The 18,297-nt window shown below is 50.6% G+C and overlaps 1 protein-coding gene across 1 annotated transcript; it reads right to left on the reverse strand.

The window, feature by feature from the left end:
* Nucleotides 1–5,815: 5,815 nt before the first annotated feature.
* Nucleotides 5,816–12,974, reverse strand: TFAP2C (transcription factor AP-2 gamma). Its single transcript, XM_088527813.1, has 7 exons — nt 12,883–12,974; nt 11,745–12,221; nt 11,570–11,621; nt 9,990–10,212; nt 9,182–9,300; nt 7,780–7,921; nt 5,816–6,190 (listed from the first exon to the last, which is right to left on the reverse strand). Exons 1-7 carry the CDS (start codon nt 12,928–12,930, stop codon nt 5,905–5,907), a joined length of 1,347 nt encoding a protein of 448 aa, XP_088383939.1. The 5' UTR covers nt 12,931–12,974; the 3' UTR covers nt 5,816–5,904.
* Between the last annotated feature and the right edge of the window lie 5,323 nt (nt 12,975–18,297).

An 18,297-nucleotide genomic window follows, 5' to 3' on the forward strand; every position in this document is an offset into this window, starting at 1 on the left:
GTCAGAGGAGTTGCCTCAAAATGGCCCTTCTGGCATCTTATCACCTCCTGTCTCCCACCAGATAAAGCCACTAAGTACCGGCGCTTGTTTGCCAGGACAACACAAGGATTTCCTATTGTTGGAGTCAGAAAACAGTACTTGAGACTCTGCAGGAGACCCCACCGTTTACCTAGAAACATGCATATTTTTCCCCTCCCTCCAGGTCCTCACAACAAGGACCTCATAGACATGTAGATGTGGCCTGTCTGCAGCGCCTGCAGGCCACCCATGTCCCCCCCAGGAGCCTTACCTGTGCCCAGGGAAGATGCTGGCACATCTTGGGGAAGAAGCGCAGCCCAACCACACTCAGACAGAAGTGCTGGGGCTGGTGCCTGTGGCACAGCTGAACTTAATCAACCCCAAACCCAGCTGATCCCCCTCACTTAATCAGATGAGGTCACAGCCTCATTTCTAAATGTGTTTCAGCTGAAGCTTCCAGGAACAAGTGGGAGCTACTAACCTCTCCAGCAAGAGAGAAATGGCAGCTCTCATTAACACCTCTGTCCACATGGCACTTTTACCTGAGTCATGTTACCTAGTTATAAGCTATATGTTTTTAACCTAACATAGGCTAAAACCTGAACAGCTCAAGGGCTGTTTCTTCTTGGGCAAGCAGGGCCAGCATCCTTCTGTGCTGGTGTTTTTGGGAATATCCCCACTGGAGTTTCTTGTTCAGTTATTGTAAAGAACCTAAAACTTGTCCAATGTGCTTCTGATTTAAAAGTTCTCCAGAAGTGGGGATAAGTCCCCTAGGTTGCTTGGTTTGAGGTCTACAGTGTCATCCTCTGCTGAGAGCATTGGTGGTCATTCCTTTTAGAAAATGGGCCCTTAAAAGAAACCCGAGGAGACAACCCCAAATATCTGGCAAACACTTTGGCAGTTTAGGACTTGTCCTAGCTGTCATGGGCATGTAGAGCCATCTGGTCCCCTTGGCACCTACGTGTGCCTTTTCTCCTGGCATCTCCAGCTCTGAACATCCTCCAGCTTCTCTCGTGTTTTCGCTGGATTCCACCACACCTTAGCGTTAAATAGAGAGCACCATTTTGGGGTAATTAGAGATTCTTAATTAATTACAGTTATAGATTCAACGATTCAAAGCTTGACAAATGAGCTCAGGTAAGTTTTGTTGCAAGAACCGAGGAAAATTACTGGCCCTGCTGCCTGCCCTGCCCCTGCTGGAAGTTAATTTCCATTTCTGCTGCCCAGCCAAAAGCTGAGCAGGAGCCTCCGGCCGGCAGCTCCACTCATCGCCCAGCCCCAGCTCCATGGGGCGAGCGGAGCGTTGTGACACGGCGCCTTTTCCTTGGGCCATCGTCACCCTTCCAGGTGTGAGGCTGTCCGGCCGCAAGCAGAGTGCGACAGCCTGACACAACCTCGAGGACATCTTAGGATATTGCAGCAGGCAAAAATCCCAGGTTTTGTCCAATAGGTCTCAAAGGCATTTTGCTTTGTTTTGTTTTGTTTCCTTTGAGCTGATACAGGGCAAAGAGCAAAGGAAGGGCCGAGGGCATCCTTTTAGGCCACTTCGAGATTTCTGTTACTGAAAAACTTCTTCAGTTAATTAGGAATTAGTTCTGGGTTGCAGTGATCGCCTGAAGAACTCAACCTGGTACCTCCTCTTAGTTTTCAGGAACCATCCTATCGTATGTTGACACATCCTTTTATGCTGATTGACCTGAAAATATAAGCACCCTCTGACATAGAAGTTGCTCACCTGAAGACACGATCTGTTATTTTGTTGCTTGCAGATTTGCAAGCAGTCTGCTCTATTAGCAGACAAATATCTTGAGTTTCAAGGCAAACTGAGCGCGTGTACAATTACATGGTTTGAATTTAAGATTATGGGCAAAAAATGTAGATCAGATGGAATATTCAGAGAATGTGTCATGGAATAGCCTGCGAGCAAGGCCTTCACGCCAACCAGTTAAAAAGGGCTGTGTAGCCAACAGAGAGGAAAAATAGAATATTTGTGGCCAGACCTTACACAATAACAGTTCATGGAAATGAGCTGGAACACCCTTGCAAGAAACACAAGGACATCCAATGAACACGAAATAGCATCTAAAGCTGAGAGAAAGCTTATTTATATAATCCTACGAAAGCGAAAATGAAAGAGAGGGGAGGCAGCAAGTGGGACAGCGCGGGATTTAACAATTTGCTAACACCACCGTTGCAGCACCGTGCAACTCAGGTTTGACCGTGCAACTCAGGTGTGACTTCTGCCCCCGTGCAGATACCTCTGAGGGAACATAACTCAAGAGGCAGCAGAAACAGCCAGGACCATAGAAATGTTAGGGCAGACCACAGCCAGTTTGGGCAGCACGTAGGTTTTATGGGGACTTGCATTATGTGCCGAGGCCAAGGTTTTGGAGCAGACCCCATTTCCATGGCTCCTTGTGCATTGCCTGCAGCCCAGCACCAGGCCTGGATCAGATTCCCCAAGGAATCCGCAGGCAAAACGGCCTCCAGGTTGTCCCTTACGGCCCTTTCAATGAATAAGAGTTGGGACAAAAAATTTAGCAGCACCATAAGAAAATAAGGAAACGGTGACAGCCAAGCGTGTCCCCAAGCACAGCCCGAGGGCTCTGCCAAGCCCGAGGTGGCACCACGCTGCCAAATAGCTCCGAGGCCCTCCAGAACCAGCACTCGTGTGAAGGAGGGAGAGCAGAGAGGGCAGCAGGTAGAGCGGGATAACGGTGCCAGGGCCGCGCCGAGCCGGCCGCAGCGGTGCTGCATTTGCCTTGTTGGCCATACCAAAACCATGTTCTCTGGGTGAAGATTTAGGGATGAGAGGGGGATGCCTGATTTATTAGAGAAAACAAAAAGCCCAATTTCAAGTTTTTTTTTGTTTGTTTGTTTTTATTTTACTCCCGGGATATTCCATGTTTAAATAGTCAGGAGGATAAGACTTTGAGGATCAAGAAAAAACAAAAACCAAAAAAATAATCCTCTGTATTCAGGCTACCCTGTGTTTTTTTGGCTTTCCCAAGAATTTACCTACCTTCTTCATTTTCTTGAGATTAATCATGTCAAATGACAGCTGAGTTCAGGTCGTAGTGCAACCACTGTCTGCAGCGAAAGGAGCAGAAGACGCTAGTTTCATCCCCTGGGACAGCTTCTGAGGTACTTGAGCCTCAAAGAAAAAAAAAAGTGCCATTTAAAATATATAGTAGAGGAAAAACATTAAGGTAATGGAAACTCAACATTTCTAATGTTTCAATGTTCCAACTATATAAATAGAACCTCAGTCAGTACATTAGACAATTGACTGGCTTTGCTTGAATGCATGCAGGAATAAATGGAAACATCCCTATTTCCTATCCCAAGGGGCAATTATTTCAGAGTCTGGTTTTGTGCATTAATAAAAAGCAAGATCTCATTGTCTGGGAGCTAAAATCTCATACTGTTGTATCCTGCCCAAGCAACCCAGCAGGAGGAACAGCACCCAGAAAACTTTGCTATCTCACTCTCTAAACAGAAACTGTCCTTTAGCCTTTATCATTTTTTTTTTTTGTATGTGTGTGTATATGATGTATTTTACAAGTTCTGCTAGTCCTGACACATCCTAACGACATTTGTGTTTACAGCTGGTCCTAGCAGCTTATTGCTCTGACACTAGAATGGGTCTAACAAATGCAAAGACGGGAATGTCACACCTCATCCGAACGGGATTGCAAGTCAAAACTCAACTTTCTTCCAGCTCACAACTGGAATAGCAAATTCATTCATTTCTCTGCATTTTCCTTTCTTCTCCCCGTGCACCTCCAGTTGGTTTGCGTCAATTTAGAGGAGAAAAAAAAAAATTATGCACCAAGTATTCAGAAGCGGTGCATGTGACTCCTTCCCCACATCTCTCAACTCTAACAGGGATCTGTGGGACACTGAAATGCTGAGGGTGGGATGACACTGGGGCAGCGCACGGGAAGAGCTTTGCTGCAGGAAGGCTTCCTTGGTCATTTTGCATCCGGGACATCAAATGCCCCCGAAGGTTTCGCATCCGCCACCACCACCCCGGAACAGTGTTTTTTGTGCTGTAAATTAGTGCAAAAGCTCTATGTTTCTCCAAAACAGTAAGATGAGGCTAAAACCACACGGGAAATCTGTTAAGTTTCAAATAGCAGGATTTTGCAAACATCTAACATGACAGATGCAGATTCCAATACAGTCAGATTCACTATAAAACAAAGCCGGCAAGATTGACTTTTATTAAGAGAAGCCTTCAAATCCATCTTGAGCTACTATTTAAGTAGGCAGCCAGCACAATAATGACATCTTAAAGGAAAAAAAATTCTTGGAGATACATAACGTGTTTAATTGAAACCATTAGTTTTACTGGCAAACAGCTCCGTATTTCTGTTCTGTTAATCTGAACAAAGTGCTGCAATTATGACTCAATACATAATGTCCTCTAGTGCTACTCACCCCACATTCCTCAAGGATAGAAAGAAAGCAAAACGGTTTTCGGTTAACAAAACATTCCATGCTTCTATCCAGAATACTTTTATTATATGGTTATCATATACATCAGAATTATAGTGGGAACATTTACAAATATGTAAAGATAGGTCGGGACCTCCATTATTCACATACACACCAACTCGCACACTCGGTTCGCAGGTCTGGTCGGTTACCAGGTGAATGATGCACAAAATTATTGCTTTGTGAACATAACACCTCTGATTAAATCTAATCTTCAGTGGCAAGAATCGAGATATTAAAAAAAAAAAAAAAAAAGTCTTAAATACCCTGTATAACGTACCTGTGCATAAACCTAAAGATATGTTTAGCTTACCCATTACCTTTGAAATACTTACCAAAATTAAAATTTGAAACCCATTTATAAAAAAAAAAAAAGTCTTAAAAAGTTCACCATTATTTACAAATCCGATTAAATTACACATAAATAAATATTTACATTCAACACACTGTTTCCCTTAATACACATAAAGCCTCCCTGGAAGTATTTTTGGCCTTAATAGGCAAAAACAAAAGTTAAAAAAAAAAAAAAAAAAAGTTATGTGCCTATTCTTTCAAGTCCTGTTCCCCTCCCAACCCCAATTTAAAAACAAGACACAACATAAATATGTGAATAAAGCTGCAATATCCTTAGACACAGAAAATTCATTTTCTAAAAGCATTTTCATTTTGAACTATTCCTTGTTAAAAAAAGTTAGGCTAATATCCCACTGCAGCCAACATGACTGCAGTTTTTGATAGACTTGATTATTTCCATAAAAATAAGCATGTCAAATGCCAATAGGTAACTTTTATATCTACCAGGATTTTAGTACTCTCCTATGGGAATTTGAAAATAAAGCAAAGAACAATAATCTTACTATTTTCAGGTGTTTATAAAAAAAATGTAATGTACATAAATCTATATACCATTGTTTAATACTGCTTTATTGTTACTGTTGCATTTAGAGAGAATAAAACCCTGAAGTTCTGTCAGGTAACAAACTGGCTCCCATCTAAAATCTATATTTTAAAAACTATACATGAAGCTGGTCACCACTGAATATTTAGAGGTTGGAAAAAAAAAATCTAGATATCTCTCTTTGTATAAGTTCCAACAAAAACCCTTATATAGCACCACTTTTACAGCAAAAGGTTTCAATACACTTGTACCAAGGACTTATCTTCTGGCAATTGCTTCCACAGATAAGGGATACTGCAGCTTTTAAAGACTTCTCATGAATCCAGGGGGAGCGAAGATCCTGAATAAGAGGGGTTTTTTTCTTTTTTTCCCCTCCATTCTTCAAAACCAACCAAACAAAAAAAAGTAACCAAATTTCTACATTCCCCCCAGCAAGAGGATCCCAGTCTGTGCTTAGGAGGAGCGTTTAAAGTCTGGTGTCTCCGCTTTTACTTCCTGTGCTTGTCCATTTTATCCAGGGGTTTGTTGGTCTCTGCGGGGCTCTGGTCGCCAGCGTTCATGTACGTTTTGTCTGCTATTTTTAACGCTTCATTTAGGTAGTTCTGGACGGATGTCATGGCAGCGCAGATGGCAGCGCTCCCAAAGCCATGTGTGATGAGGCTAAAATGAGTCAAGCAGCCCTGGATGCCAGGGTCCAAGATGGGGCTGGGGCGCGTGTTGCCCAGAGGAGTTCGGTCCTGAGTGAGGAGGTCGGTGAATTCCTTACAGATCTGCCTGCAAGACACAGAGCCATCAGCGGGGGCAAACCGAGGCTGCAAACCTTGCAGAACATCCCTTACCCTCCCAGGGCAGCACAGAAAAGAACTAAAAGCCCTTCAATATCAGCACGGTTATATACAGGAACCAGTAAGAGTTTTCAAGGAATTCATTACTCCAGCAACAGGATGGGTGTGCTTCCTAGTCCCAATCCTAAAATTTAATCTTGTGTCAGCTCCTGACAAGGCTCCCGTTCCATCTGCACATCCCCCAAACACAGCCACGCGCTGCAGCATCCTCTCTGCAGCTCTGGTGCCTGCCTCCTGCTGCATCGGTTGCTCCAGATTTTACCAGGAGAGAGGCTGGGAATTTTGGGCTAGTTTCTATGAGAACTTCTACAGCTGCAGTTAAATGATTTAGAAAATATATAAGCAGCTGAATGGGAGATTCAGTTTAGCTGTGCATATTGCACACACACGTCCCCTTTAACGGACGCCCAGGCCCTAATCCTGCAAACACTAACACGTGTGTCTGGCCAAACGCGTGGTTCGTAACGCCCGAGCATATGTTGTTTGCGGCTTGCGAAGCCGTCCCCTCTCTGCGGCTGCCCGTGGGCCAAGCAACCCCACGCAGCCCCTGGGAACACCTTCCAGCTAACAACAGTCATCGAGCGCTAACAACACCCATCGAGCACTAACAACACTCGTCGTGCTCACACACGGAGCTGACGGGGTAGCGCCGAGCACGAAGCGCGAGGTCCACAAGGACAGGTGACATTATGTAGTCCTATCAAGAGGGATATAGTCCTATCGAGGGGGATCTCCCACAGGGAGAGCAGAAACTTCCGAGCGGGACAGAGCACCCACTGCCCACCCCAGCTCAGGACAGGGCTCAACCCCTTCCCAGGGCTGTTCCCCAGACCCTGCATGGGGGAACGGCACCTTCCAAAACCAGGTACTCCCCAGGCAGCGCAGAACAGAGCCAGGGACCTGCCGAGCTCACAGCACCTCGGCCCCGCATTCAAGGGGAGCAGAACCAAAACCATGAGCTGCCTCCTGGGCACACAGCGAATTCACACGGACCAGGGTCTGCGGCACAGTGACACCAAAGCTCCCCCTTCACCCGTCCTTCCCCTGCTCACCAAAGTCCTCAGTGAGCACAGGGACTTCTCACAGCTACCATGGGCTGCCCCAACCACAGCGATGCCACCGCACTGCTGCCACCACCACACACACCCCTTCTACCAACCCGGGGACGTCTCCTGTTCCGTGGGGACCTGGCTGGTCTGGCACGTGACTTGTTCTTTAAGTCATTCCTATTCTCCCTGCCCCCCCCACCTTTTTTTTTGGGAAAAAAAACCACAAACTGGTTCAGAGTTATCACACAAGTATCACTGCTTCAAACTCAAATGACTGCTGCCATGGTTGAATTGAAACCAGAACCAGATCAAAAGGGACGTTACATCTCCCTGATTAAAACTGCACGAGAAAGAGCACCCAACTCTGTACACAATCACTCATGGTCTAACAAAAGCATCTTTAAAAAGAAAAAAAAAAAAAAAAAAAAGAGGGGGGAAAAATAAAGTAAATTAAATCCCCGAAACTTACTTTGCAGCAAGAAGCATGTTCTTCCTGTTTGCCATTTCATTGCGGCCCATGTGCGGTCGAGTTAAATATTCAGCCACTGCTTTGGATGGAAACTCTGTCTCGCATACATAACCAAAGTCACGAGCAAGATGCACAGCTTCACCTGGCACGGGGAAAGGCAATGCTCATTACACGTAATTACAGCTGTTTACTACAGACCATGGAATTAAGCATGGTACTTCGGATCCTTGAGGTATGCTCTTATTTTTATGTCTTTATTTTACAAATAAACATAGCTATCTTTTCCATCCTAAGCATTTGTTCCTATTTTCTAATCAATAGACACACAAATTGTTTTTGTAAAATTGCTTTTGGGGGTGGGAAGACATGACTGCTAGAATGTTTTTTTATAGTTAGCCCTTGCCCTTATAACTGAAAGAAAAATCTTGCCTCTCCCCAGATGAGCTGCACAGTGAAGGACAGTCCTCCAACAAAGTAAAAACCACACACTGATATTTTTTAAAAATCGTAACTAAATTCCACCCATGGAGTAAATAATTATTTGGTTTATTTTGTAATAAATTTTCTAATAATCATATAGAAATAAAATTGAGGGAAAGAAGCATAACTAGGCCCCTTTTTCAGGCTTCCCAGCTGCCTGGCACGATCCAGCAGCGCGGATCCAATGTGCACGGGGCCACGCACATGCAGCTAAGCACCCTCATACGCTCCTATTCTTTTAGCACTAACTTCCAAAAGAAGTTTAAAGTAGAAGCTGGTGTAGTAGCAGTAGTGCAGAAATGCAATACAAGTAAGGTATTCTAGCATTTTTTCCACACACAAATTGCTGCTTCCATTCCTATTAAATTGGGCCTTCCTCTCCTACCAAATTGCACCCCTACTGCTGCCTTGAACGAGCACACGGAACAACCACACACAGGCATAAATACACACATCCGTCAAGCCCAGCGGAGCCGACGGAGGGTCCACGGAACACGCTGCAGATTAAAGGGGCTCCAGTTTCCTATCAGGAAGTCGAGCACTATAAATCTCACTTTATATGCTGCTTTATTAGGACAGCGCCGGGGCAGGGCCGGGCACCGCAGCCCCGCGTCAGAGCGTCCCAGGAGGCATCGAACGCGCCAACGGGCTGCGTTTCCCCTTGTGCTGCCCTGGGCACCCTTAAAAACCCCAAACGACCCCATCTCTGAGCGGGAGGAGGGTCGGGCTGCCCGCCGGCCACGGGAGCAGGGAGCGCAGGAGTCCCGGCAGCACCAACACGACTGTTCGAAACATAAAATAACACAAAAAGCTCTCTCAAACTGCTCTATTTTCTAACTTTTCTATGCTTTGCCTGCAGTATATAAGCTGTACACAAGGGGAAAGAAAGAAAAGTTTAGTTTAAGAGACATTCAAGACTGACCTTCCACCAAAGATGTCAATAATGTCACATTTGCAGCTTTCCTTCTACCAGCTGGAAGATTCAAGCCAATTTTATCCAGTTTTTCCCGTAATGATCTGCCACCATTTTTAGATTTGGCTCTGTAATTAGAGGGAAATAAATGGCCTTATTTATCTTCAAGGGGACCTTTTTCCTTTAAGATGAGAAATTCCAGTTGCTGACATTCAATAAGGTTCTACTGGGTGGAAGATAAAAAACAGGCTCTCTTTTCAAGTGACCTACTTCTGAAATGCTCAAAAAACAACCAGCCAGGATGAAACACAGAGTTCTAAATTCAAGAACATTTAAAACTGCAATATCGAAACCAACAGTTGTAGAATGATCACAGCCCAGATTAAAACTGTTTGCAAAACAGGGATAGAGAAAGCATCCTTTTAAATGCCAAATCAAGATCATGCTTTTAAATGCCAAATCAAGATTGTGAGATTTAATCTAAAATCATTTCATGGGGAAACGATTTGTCACTGGAATGAGAAAGCTCCAGGAGCAGTTTCAGAGTGGGAGAAAAAAAAAAAAAAAAAAAAAAAAAAAAACAGACTTTCAGACAGAGAACGACAACCGCTGTCGGAGCTGTTAATAGCACTTCTCCAAGAGAAGTGGCAGAAGTGCAAAGAAGTTTTATTTCCAAAGCCCATTAGGATTCAGTGTCAGGATTAAAAAAAAAAAAAAAAAAATCACACACAAGTTTCCCAAAAGGCTCCGTTTCCCATTTCCTGGCTCCTCGCTGAACAAGACGAAGCCCCGCGCGCGGGGCCGCGGCCGTGCCTACCTCCGCAGCACTCCCCCCAGCAGCGACGCGTTGAGGCACTCGGGGGGCGAGAGCCGGCGCTGGACCTCGGCCACCGTCACTTTGTACTTGGACGTGGAGCTGAGCAGGGAGAGCCGCCCCGGCACGGAGCAGAACACCTCGTTGGGGTTTATGACCACGCCGATTAATCCATCCTTCTGGCAGGGGAGACTCAGAGCACTGTTTTTCGTTAAGGAAATGGGACCTGCGAGAGGAGGACGGAAAGCAGGTATTTTACAAAAGGCAAGACTAAATAGGCAGGTATTTTACGAAAGGCAAGACTAAGTAGGAAGTGGCAAGTGCATTTCCACTGCAAAAACGAGGGGCAGGAGAGGGGATTTAGTTTGGTGCTAAACACTCCGCACTGACTCTCATCTGCGCCACGCTGCCCTCCGCTGAAGTGAGAGGGTCCCCAAACTGGCCCAGAACAATAGCAAATAGCAGCCTTTTGTTGCACTAAGTTTCAAGCAGTTGCTGAACTGCAATTAAGAATACTTTAAAAAAAAAAAAAAAAAAAGGCACACACACCCCAGTGAAACAGCATGCCACAAGTTAACAAATTCATACTTATGAGAAGCCTGGTACGACTGCCGAGTACAAATTAGCATCCCCCAGCTCGTGCCAAAACCTCTTCCAGAGCAGGCAGAGGTCTCGAGGCTGCCGCAGAGGCGGCTTCGCCTGCCGGGACACTCGGGACCGGCCCGGGAGCTGAGCCCCGACACGCTCACGACACCGGGGAGCGCCGCGGGACAACGGGAAGTCACCGCTGCTCCTTGGCGGCTTCGGCTTTCAGGTGAACGGGGACAAGAGGAGCTTTGCAAAGAACCAAACCGCACATCCGGCTTTTCCAGCCCTTGCGAATCCACCCAGTTAACCCCCGCGCTCTCCCGGCTCGCTCAGAAGGGGTTAAGGAGCGAGGCTGCCTTGCTCCCGGAGGGGGGGAGATTTTTGACAGCAGACTAATTCTCCCATGAGCTAAATGCAGCTATGAACCCTCGGACAAACACTGCTGCTTTTCCTCAGCTGGCTAATTTGTTTGAAATCTTCAGAGGAAACTTCCAATTTTCTTTTTTTTTGGGGGGGAAAACAAAAATTTGTTTGAAAACGAAAGCAGAAAATAAACCCTTTATGTCTGTACTCTTAAATGGAGCCAGTACTCCTCTCGCCTTCCTTTAAGCCAGCGAGCTCATTCACTATTCGAGTGTTTCTTGTAAAGAAACCTAAGGAAAAGGCAAACGGCCCTCAAGTGCGAGCAGCAAACCCAGGAAAGCCCGTGGCACTTTGCAGGGCGGCATTAAATTGATCTTAAGACGATGGTTTCGATTAAAGCCACATCTAAGAGCGGGGCGGGGGCTTTCGGGAACACCCACAAGGCCTCCCGGTGTGAGGGCGACCCCCGAGGTTCTCCCATCCAGCAGCGACAGAGGCTCTGGCGCAACCCCCGGGATCCCTCATACTCCTTCTCCTAAGGATCAGGAGGCATCAGCCCAAGGGGGCATCACGCGCAAGTTCAGATTTTTGCCATCGTCCAAGGCAAACACAGCGCAGTGCCAGTTACTGACCTTTCCTAATGACTGTCTGGTCATGCATTAACAAGTGTTGATCCTCCACATTCTGCAAAGAGAAAGGGAAGAAAGTTGCAAGGTTCTCCGAGGAAGCGCCCCGCGCGGCCGCGCGCCGCGGGGGCTGCCCGAAAGCCGCCGCTTCGCCCCAAAGCGCGCGGCGAGGAGCTCCTACCTGCACCTCCTCCATCTGGTGCGCCATGTCGTGCAGCCCCAGGTTGTCGGCCAGCGCCGAGGCGTCCAGGCCGTGGCCGTGCGGCAGCAGCAGCTCCGCGCGGCGGTAGGAGTCGCGGCGGGCGCCGGGCGCGCCGCTCTCGAGCGCGGGCAGGTGCGGGACGAGGCCCGGCCGCGCGTGCGGAGCCAGCGCCGCCGCCTCCTGGCTCTGGCGGCCGGGCCAGGCGCTCTGCTGCTGGCTGGGCGGCGGCGGCGGCGGCTGGTGCAGCGGGTTGATGGAGAAGGGGTCGCCCAGGTGCGAGTAGGGGTCGCTGGACTGCGAGTAGGGCAGCGGCTGGTAGGGCGGCGGGAAATAGGGCGGCTGGAAGTCGGAGGCGGCCGAGTGCGAGAGCGGCGGCGCGGGGCTGTACAGGTGCTGGCTGACGGCCGGGAGGTGCGGGAGCCGCGGGCCGCCGTTGCTGCTGCCATCGTGTCGCTCCTGCAAGCGGAGCGGGGGGGCCCGCGCGTTAGAAAACTTCTTGGAAATTCACTCGAAAGTGATAAGCGTAAAGGAAAAGTCACTGCGTCCAGAGCCGCGCGTGGCCGGGGGGAGCCGCCGGCCGCCTCGGCGTGCGCAGCGCTGCCCTGGCCCCGCTTCGGGAGCGGAGCGGTTCCCTGCACGGGGACCAACGGGCGCTCGTTAAAACACCAGGGGTGGCGAGCGAGAGGGGAGCGGGGTCCCGCTGGAGCCGCCGGGCACGCAACACCCGGCGGCACCGGGAAGCGGGGGCCGCCCGCGGCCAGCGCCGGCAGCGCAGAGCACGGGCAGCTCATCGCAGCAGTGGCTGCTCCGCGGCGGCCGGACCGGTCCGACAGGCCGGGCCGCTCGGCCCTGCGCTGCGCCCCCCGCCCGGCCGCGGCGCTGGGGGCTGCGCGGGGGCTCCGCGGCGCGCACCCCGCCTCTGCCTTCCCGAGGTGCCGGCAGAGCAAAGCGAAGGCAATGGATGGAAAAATGATAATAATAAAAAAAAATAAATAAAATCGGACATCCAAAAATCAACGGGGAGAGCAGCCGGGGAGGGGACGGTGAGCCAGGACCGAGGTCGGGGCGCAGCGCGGGCGGCTCCGCGGCCCTCCCGGGTCCCCCCCACCCCGCTCACCTCGCAGTCCTCTTCGTACTTGACATTATCGGCTAGTTTCCACAACATGGCGTCCAGCGTCCGGACCAGGTGCGCGGGCGCGGAGAGCGGCTCGCCCCGCCACGGGCGGTAAATCCACGCGGGCGCGGGCAGAGGAGCGGCCCCGCACGCGGCTCACATGAAGGCTGCACGCGGACTAACGCTCCGCGCTCGCCGCTCACCCGGGTTTTTTTCCCTGCCCAGACGCCCTTAATGGCAATAATATTATCCTAGCTCCTCCCCAGGGACGGCTCCGCCGCCGCGGCGCTCCCCGCGGGCGGCCCCGCGCAGCCACTCAGGAGGCAGCGCGCAGCCCAAGCCCCTCCTTCCGCGCGGCCCTCCGCGCCCGCGCACGGGAGGGGACGCGGCCACGGCGGTGAAGGGGGTCACGCGTGGGGTGTCCCCCGCTCCCGAAAAGCCGCGTCCGCGGGGAGGGCTCCCTCCCTGCTCCCCCACGCGCGGAGCAGCGCGGCTCCGGCCACCCCACTGCGCCTCGCAAGAGCGAGAAAGTGCGAGCCGGAATCCCTTTGCATAATTGTCGGGAGTTTGAATTACTGATTACAACTTGTAAGCTACCAAAGCTCAGGGTATAATTTACTTAATTATCCAACGAGATTATGGCAGTGGTGTCGAACCCCTCTTAGGTAAAGCAGAACTGATTCAGCGTCCCGAGCCGAGGCGGTGTGAATTGTGTCACTGGTTCGTCGTCCTACGGCTTTTTTTTTTTTTTTTTTTTTTTTTTTAACGAAAAACCAATCGCTCTAATCTTTCCGCAGGGATTTGGCGCAGGGGAAGCAGGTGGGAAGTGAGACGGGCGCTTCTGGGCGCTGTAACCAGACTTTCATCTCAGCTTCGAAAATATTGCCCTGCAAAATTGCTACCTTTCTGCACGCATTTGATCTATGCAGTTATGCGTGTCAGACGAAATGAACATCGTTTTCAAAAGCAGCGACTTCTCCCAGTGTTTTAAGGTGCATCCGGATCACTGCTCATTTGCATGAGAGGAGCAAGTGTTTGTTTATTGTGGCAGAGACAAAAGATGACCCTGGACGGGGCTGACTGCGGAGATTTCCGCGGCTACCTCTGGGCCGGGGACGAGCCGCTTAGGAGCGGGTATTAAAGGCCCGAGAAAGACTCAAGCCTTAAGATTTAATTTTTTTTTTTTTTTCTCCTAAGGATCAGAAAAGAAAGGGGAAAAAAAACCCTCAAGCCGACGAAAGGAATGATCTAAAAATAAAATCGAGGAGGACGGCGGAGGAGCTAACTGTTGGAGGTGTTATCTGCCTTATCTAACATGCAGGTGCTGATTTGCAGCAGTTGCATTAAGCCCATCATCAGCAGGGACTCCGCATTATCATTTTTGGTGGAGTCTCTATTTATTTTTTTTAAACGAGGGTGTTTTTCTTCCAGGGATGTTTCTTTGAAATGCAGTTCGCGACGATTATTAGCGAGTGTGCTCGCGCTGCTCCTGGCGTCATTAAGACTAGGAATCTAAATAATAAAAGACAGGGGGAGCTTAAAGTTCATTTGTATTAAAGGGACGAGATGGATTTGAAAAGAAACGAGCAAAGGAACCGTCGAGCTTCTCATGTCTGGAATCAGTTCATTTTCTTTCAAAAAAGACCCTGCATTGTAGCAGTTGTGGTCATTTTTAGCATAAACTCGGAAGCTTGAATTTCTTTTTTTTTGCTCAGAAACGACTCAACAAGTCATTGATAGTAAAGAGCGAACCTGACATTCTCATTCTTCATTTTTTTCAAGGTCTGAACACTTTCATTTTGCTGATTTTGGTGGCCAAAGGCAAGAAGATAAATAAAATTATCGTCTATTTCGTTAATAATAATAATAAGAAGAAGAAGTGGAATATTTAGAACAAATTATCTAAGCAAAACGCTCCAAATTGCCACTTTCCTTCCTAGAAAACAAATCAAGCTCTGAAAGCAGCGAAAAGGCTAAATAGGGGGAAGTTTGAGGCAAACTTTCCAAAACATCCACTTGCTCCCCCGCCTCGACTCGCGCAAGCGGCGGTTCCCGGGAATGCTGCGCAGGGAGCGGCTGCCGGGCGCGCTCTGCGCGCAGCGCTGCGCGGCCTCCCGCTCCCCGGGAGCCTTCGAACGAACCGAAACGCGCGGACCCCGGGCAGCTCCTCATCTGCTCGGGCCTTTCCCGGGAGAAAACGGGAGGGGGATCCCAACGCGGGGCTTTGGGAAGTTCCCTCCTAACTGCGCCTTTCTGCAGCCCAGCGCATTCCTGTCTCGAGCGCGACCTGCTCCAGGTGCCACCTGTGGCAGGACTCGGACCTCCTGCGCTTGGCCAAACTCTCCCGAGCGAAACTCCCGCCTTCGCAGGAGCTCCCGGGCTCGGGAGCAGGGAGAGAGGGCTCTGCAAGGACCCGGCTCCCCCGGGGTGAACAGGAACCACGGAGCGGTGGAGGGGACGGCTGCTCACAGGTGGCAGCTTTGCACACTTATTATTATTTATTTTTAATGGTGCTCGTACTTCGAGGCATCACCTGTTTCTAAGAAAAAATGCTCGTTTTCCGGAAGTTTAGAGCCTTCCCCCCCCCACCCATTTCTCTTTTTACGAGAACGCAGTTTCCTCCATGGGGCCCTGAAGTCCCCAGCTGTGCCCGCTCCCTTCCCTTAGGAGGGCGGCCAAAGCCAACTGCGGAGCCCCTGTCACATCCAGTAGTTTTTTCCTATTCGGCAGTAATTAAAAGAGAGCGTGGGGATGCTAATTAGCTGCATCCCTCTTCCTCCTCAAATTCTTCAAGCACACACATATCTGTCTCCGCAATGACACGGCTGCAACCTGTCCGCGCTTCCCCTCCGCTCCCCCGGAGCTCGCGCGAAGGCGGCCGCAGCCCCCCGGGCGCTCCCCGCGCAACTTCCGCACCAAGCACGCGCAAAAGCGGCGCAAAAGCGGCGCAGCTCCCCCGCGACGGGCAGCGCGCGACCTACTTGCCAGTCGAGCCTCCCCAGCAGGGCCATGGAGCCGCGAGCACCTGGGCGCGGAAGGAGCGCGGGGGGCGCGCGCCTGCGCACGGCTCCGCGCACGGCGCCCCCAGGGCTCCCGCTCGCAGGAGGTTTTCGCCGCCGCGCGGCCGCTTCGGCGCCCGGGGGGTTGTCGCTGTTCGCACCGCTGCGAGGGGAGAGAGCGGCCCCGGTCCGCGGGGCATCCCCGGGAGCCGCCCCCCGCCCCGGGGAGGGCAGCGCCCGTGCCAGGGGGGCGCTGGCCTCGACGGCACCGTCCGGGCTCGCCCTCCTCCTCCTCGGGCGGCCCGGGCACCTCCCGCCGCCCCCTCGAGGCCGCGGGCTCCGGAGCCGCCAGGGAGCCCGTGGGGACGTCGAGGGCAGCGCCCTGGCTCCGCTTCCAGCCCCACCGCGGGCAGGGAGCCTGCAACACGGACACGGGGCTTGTATTGCCCCCAGCCTAACAATTTTCTTAATCAGCTTGACTCCAGCTCTGTTTCCTTGCTGCTCATCGCTGGCATAGGGATGGAGTTTCCCAGCCGTAGCCAGCAGCGGGAAGGATGTGTTTAGCAATTCCCGGGAAGAAGCCTTTGACACGAGGCTCCGCAGGCCCGAGGTCAGATGCTTCGTGGCAGGAGGCAGAGGCTCTGCAGCGGCGCGCGGCCGCCTCGGGCTGCGGCCAGGAGCAGCTCTGGCTCTTGCCCACAAGGTCCCTCGAGCTGGATGGGGATGGCAGGAGAGTGGTACCTGCCAGGGGGGCAGCCGAGGCAGCTGCAGCCAGAGAACAGCACACAAAGACCTGAATTTTCAGCCTTTCTGCCTCTGGGACAGGGAGTGGCCGTGTGGCACCACATCTGTATTTATTTTGGTCTCCTCATCCATAGAATGAGGGTAATAACCCTGTTGCTGGGTAAGGCTGTGCTTGGGGGGGCCCAAGGATGAGGTGGGGAGCAGGGGCTCCCAGACCAGATCCCTGCAGCTCTGCATGTTGCTCCCGAGATACCTCCCCAGGGCTGGGACACCGTCCCTGCAGGGATGCTCTGATTTTGGGCTCTCTTCATTTCGTTTCCAGGGGGAGCAGCAGTGTCATGAGCTTCACTGCCATTAGCCAGAATTGGGCTTTAAAGGAAGTTGTTGCTGCACTGTGTGTCCAATTAAGCACTGTGTTCATTAGCACAGGAAGCAGACTCTGCACCAAAAAAACACAGTCAAAACCAAGAACACAGTATAAAAAAAAGCCAAATGTGAAATCCAAATTCATATATTCAGTCAGGGTCTTTCCTGAAAGCAAAAATATAATGCTTGGCACAAATTCTTACTTCAGAAAAACTAAACCTCAATGGACCATACATGCTATGGATGGATCCCCTATGGATCTTGCAGCTGACTGCGTACACTGCAGTCAGAGTGAAAGACCCAGTACCAAGAGGAGAAAATTCCACGTGCTGAAGTGGCAGGAAAGCAAATATCTCATTTACAGGCACAGAAGTGAGACTAATGCCAGTCCTTAGGTATCAGCCTCCCAGTTAATTCCTCTGCCCTTCGCGACTGCAAGGCAGGCGGGAGCGGGTCTGGCAGCAGCGGAGAGGGGCCCTCAGGGAGCACGGGGGGTTAAGCAGCAGGGACTGGATCCAGGACTCCCGTGGGAGGCTGCTGGACACACGGGCAGGACGTGGCTTGCGGGTTCCGAGGGCCCCCGTGTCCTTATCCTGCCCCTGCATCCACCGGAGCCGTGTCCTTATCCCGGTTCTGCTTATTCCGACCATGGGAATTTGGCCAGGGCACAGGTCCACGCGCCAAGGCTGCCACCACGTCCTCTGCCCGTCACCGCGTCCCCACCAGCTCCTCGCGGTGTCCCTGCACCAAGCAGCACTTGCATGGCAGTAAACACCTTTCCGCAGAAACTTTCTTTATCCGTTCCTTTGCTTTCACAGCACTGACGGTCTATAGGATAACTTAAGCATTGCACTGTGTTTAAAGTTAAAAAACCTGCTGAGGACCCACCATGAGGGCTTGGGGGAGGTTCCTCCAGTGCCAGAGAGCAGAGGGTCTTTTCCACCCCAGCCTCTAAGAGCCCTGCAGTCTCCCCGCACCCAGGGAATGCATCAAGCCTGTTTTATTTTCTTTAAATCACCCACTTCTGCATGCATGCACCCTCACACACTCACCTACACGCGACAGATTTAAAATCCTAATAAAAAATTATCCGAACATTTACTTTCAACGATGGTTTTGAGCACAATGCAAAGGAGTTGGGAAGAGATGCAGACAGGACCTGCTGAATAACAAAGGAACTCACAGAAAGGCAGATACCTTTTTTTTTTCTGACCATGTTTCATTCTTAAGTCATGTTAAAGGAATGATGAAATCGGAAAACTGACCTCAATGTCAAGAAAATGGGTCGTGCGCATTGAAGTTGAGGATT

This window comes from Tinamus guttatus, unplaced genomic scaffold (assembly GCF_059628265.1).
Source record: "Tinamus guttatus ecotype Peru unplaced genomic scaffold, ASM5962826v1 Tinamus_guttatus_pri_ptg000027l, whole genome shotgun sequence".
Classification (NCBI taxonomy): Eukaryota; Metazoa; Chordata; class Aves; order Tinamiformes; family Tinamidae; genus Tinamus; species Tinamus guttatus.

What these genes read in the sequence shown, in the direction of transcription:
- TFAP2C (XM_088527813.1), bottom strand. Translation starts at nt 12,930, where the DNA reads ATGTTGTGGAAACTAGCCGATAATGTCAAGTACGAAGAGGACTGCGAG. An exon ending in AGTACGAAGAGGACTGCGAG is followed by an intron (nt 12,222 to 12,882) that starts GTGAGCGGGGTG and finishes CTCCGCTTGCAG; the next exon opens with GAGCGACACGATGGCAGCAG. An exon ending in AACATGCTTCTTGCTGCAAA is followed by an intron (nt 6,191 to 7,779) that starts GTAAGTTTCGGG and finishes TGTGTCTTGCAG; the next exon opens with GCAGATCTGTAAGGAATTCA.